At 36.4% G+C, this 3,771-nt stretch overlaps 1 protein-coding gene across 1 annotated transcript; it reads left to right on the top strand.

The window, feature by feature from the left end:
- The first annotated feature begins 429 nt into the window (after window positions 1-429).
- Window positions 430-3,512, top strand: LOC145124010 (serine hydroxymethyltransferase 7-like). Its single transcript, XM_079059215.1, has 4 exons — window positions 430-1,965; window positions 2,403-2,808; window positions 2,887-2,988; window positions 3,064-3,512. The coding sequence occupies exons 1-4, from the start codon at window positions 841-843 to the stop codon at window positions 3,285-3,287; spliced, it is 1,857 nt and encodes a 618-aa protein (XP_078915341.1). The 5' UTR covers window positions 430-840; the 3' UTR covers window positions 3,288-3,512.
- The last annotated feature ends 259 nt before the right edge of the window (window positions 3,513-3,771 follow it).

The following is a 3,771-nucleotide window of genomic DNA, read 5'->3' as shown; positions in this document are numbered from 1 at the left end:
GTTATACGAGATAATTACGGATGATCACAAGTAAACGTCTAACTACATGCGGTAACAATTATATATACGAGATGAAAATTGATGTTTTATAATCTGGAACAACTGTTCCGAGCGTGTCTGTGACAACGTATTATCACTTTAAAGTAATAACCTGACAATTGTACAAAGATTCCTGTTTCAAGGGATACTCCAAAATGTTAGTCCGGAATGTACGAACAGACCTAAGCTCTGGAATGATTACCTTTGCCGTGGAATGCTATATTCCGAACAAAATGATTCAAAAATAAAATAAGATTGATTATTATTATTAAAATACCGGTTTACCTTATATGGTATGGGTACTCGATTTCCATTTTTATATTTCTTCTAATTTGATCTTTTAATAAATGAAATAAACCACAAAGGGTATTCCAAGGTTCATATATCCACCTACACCCGATTCGACAAACCCAACTGCAGCGTGCGACGTGTCCAGATACATCCCCTCTGTGCCTGCTTCGTCAAACCAACGCCATTCCATCAATCCTCCCTCATCTTCTCTCTCTCTCTCTCTCTCAACCCTTCGCCGTGTGCAAGCAAAATTCATCGAAACCGTTTCATTTTCGTCCATCATCATCACGCTTCGATTGGTCTCCGGAAGGTACGCCGTACGCAACGTCGATTTCAAATCATTGGGGATTAGGGTTTTTGATTGTAATTTGATGGAACACACAATCACTGGTTACTTTCTCCATTACTGCAATCGCTTCTTAGGTCTTGACTCTTGTTGCCGCTCTTCTTGTTGTCACTGTTAGGATTTGGTAAACAAACTTCATTTCCACGTTGTCTTGTTACAAATCAATGGATTTGACCCGAGCTCACCAATCAAACCTATCGTTAGGGTTTGTACCTCACTCTTCGCATAGTAATCAAATAGCCAACGACACTGTATCCTTCCAGATCGATACGAGTTTTCAAAATCCTTCCAACCACCTTGTTTCCGGTGTTCCTCTTCAATTGATGGAGCAACAGACCACAACCGAGAGCAAAAACGTCGATTTGAATGAGAAGCACCAGCAAACGAACACGGGGAGCATGGATTTGAATGAGGAGAGCAAAGATGGAGGTGAAGACGACGGCGAGAGAGATGTTGAGGAGTTTCGGATTTTGGGGCATTCTATGTGTTTAAAAAGGCGAAGGGATAACAATACCCCCAGCTGCGCCACCACTGATTCAGCTTCATCTCAGACGTTGTCAAAACGGTGTCATACAGAGCAAAACAGGCATCCTCAAAGTCTTGAGTCGCGTAGACAAGCTGTTCGAGCATGGGGGAACCAGTCCCTTCAAGCTGCTGACCCTGATATATTTGACATATTGGAAAAAGAGAAGCATAGACAATACAAAGGGATTGAACTAATAGCCTCTGAAAATTTTGTTTGTAAAGCAGTTATGGAAGCTTTGGGGAGTCATGTCACAAACAAGTATTCTGAAGGCATGCCAGGAGCTAGATACTATACTGGAAACCAATACATAGATGAGATTGAAACTCTTTGTTGCCAACGAGCTTTAGTTGCATTTGGTCTTGATTCAGAGAGCTGGGGAGTAAATGTTCAACCCTATTCTTGTACATCTGCCAATTTTGCAGTGTATACTGGTTTGCTGTCGCCTGGTGATAGAATTATGGGGTTGGATACCCCTTCTGGAGGGAATACAAGTCATGGGTACTATACACCTAATGGAAAGAAAGTTTCAGGGGCTTCAATTTTCTTTGAAAGTCTTTCTTACAAGGTTAATCCACAAACGGGTATTATAGATTTTGAGAAGCTTGAAGAAAGGGCCCTGGATTTTCGCCCAAAGATTCTTATTTGTGGTGGGAGTTCATATCCTCGTGAATGGGATTATTCTAAATTTAGACAGATTGCTGACAAATGTGGTGCAGTCTTGATGTGTGACATGGCTCAAATCAGTGGTCTTATTGCTGCCAAGGTACATTCTTTTGCTAATTGCCAAATTGTGCTTTTGATCACTATTTGAGATTCATTTTGTGCTTTAAGTTTGCCATAATATCTTGTTTATGTGACAGCTATTACTTATGAAAAATTGGCATTAGCTTTTTGAGTTATTGTTTGAAAAGCTTTTAGCTTTAGACCCTTTTTTCCTAAAAAAAGTCTTACTTTTTTGTGAATAAAGAAACTTTTGTAATTTATCATGTAAAGAAACATTAGCCGATTTTAGGGGCTTCTTTTAAAACAACATGTGAGGGCTTTTCTAAAACCGACTATTCTCATAACTTTAATTCGATTTATTATTGTTATCATCTTGCTTGTAGTCTTTTTTTGAAAAAGTTATCGTTTTTCAACAATAACTTTAATTGTTTCTTTTAATTTTCATCTAAATTTATCTTTATGGTGAATGATTAACAGGAATGTGCTAGCCCTTTTGAATTTTGTGACATTGTGACTTCAACTACTCACAAAAGTCTTAGAGGCCCACGAGGGGGTATAATATTTTACAAAAAAGGTCCAAAACCTAGGAAAAGAGGAATGCTTCTGAATCAAGTTGATGGAAGTGACAAATATGAGTTTGAGGAAAAGATAAATTTTGCTGTATGTCCCGCACTTCAAGGTGGGCCCCACAATAATCACATTGCTGCCCTTGCAATTGCCCTGAAACAATTAGCCACTCCAGAGTACAAAGATTACATGCAACAAGTGAAGAAAAATGCTCAAGCATTAGCTTCTGCTTTGTTGAGAAGAAATTGCAGACTTGTTACTGGAGGCACTGATAATCATTTGTTACTTTGGGATCTTAGAAATCTTGGATTAACAGGTATAAATTTTATTTTTAATATGAATTTGGTGGTTTATAGAAATAGTAATACACTAATACTCATGGTTTTTATTTCAGGTAAAAACTTAGAGAAAGTATGTGAGATGTGTCATATCACTGTTAACAAAATTGCCATATTTGATGATAATGGGACTCTAATTCCTGGTGGAGTGAGGATTGGTAAGTTAAAAAAAATTATATAATAATAATAAGAAAAGTAGATTGAAAGTGATATTAATTATCAAACATGTTCAGGTACTCCTGCAATGACATCACGAGGTTGTTTGGAACCAGATTTTGAGACAATGGCAGACTTTCTATGTAGAGCAGCTCAAATCACAAGTTCAGTTCAAAGGGAACATGGAAAAATGGTGAAATCTTTCATCAAAGGACTTGAAAACAACAAAGATATTATCGATCTTGGAGCTCAAGTTGAGAACTTTGCAATCCAATTTGCAATGCCAGGTCAAGACTTGTAGAAAAAAAAAATTATAACTCAGTTTGGTGGCACAATTTCCTGCATATTTTTTAGTTTAATGTTGCGTGGAAGAAAAAAAAAACAAAAAAGAAAAATGAAAAGTTCATGAGTAAGTAACATACAGCTGGGCTAGTAGGCTGGCATATATGAATATGATATATATATTTTTTGATTTTGACTTTTGATAAAATGGGAGATATAATATTGAATAGCATATTTTTTGGTATATTATTGTGTTCAACTTGTATTTGTTTAGTTTTGTGTTCATATCTATTCTTGATAATTCTATTTCGTTCCTCGTTTCTTGTCATTGATTAATTGTGGGAATATCAAATTGGTATCAGAGCTAACAATGATATGATTTGCTTATTTTTGTTATTCGTTTTGTTTCATTGAAATTTATGTTTGATTTATTGATCAGTTTACTTTTGTTTCAAGTTCTTTGTATTGCTTTTCGATGATCTCAAAAGCGAACTAGAGTTACC

The sequence above is a fragment of the Lactuca virosa genome, chromosome 7 (assembly GCF_052849685.1).
Source record: "Lactuca virosa cultivar CGN04683 chromosome 7, Lactuca_virosa_CGN04683_v6, whole genome shotgun sequence".
Taxonomy (NCBI): Eukaryota; Viridiplantae; Streptophyta; class Magnoliopsida; order Asterales; family Asteraceae; genus Lactuca; species Lactuca virosa.
This window is presented reverse-complemented; position numbering and strand designations above follow the sequence as displayed.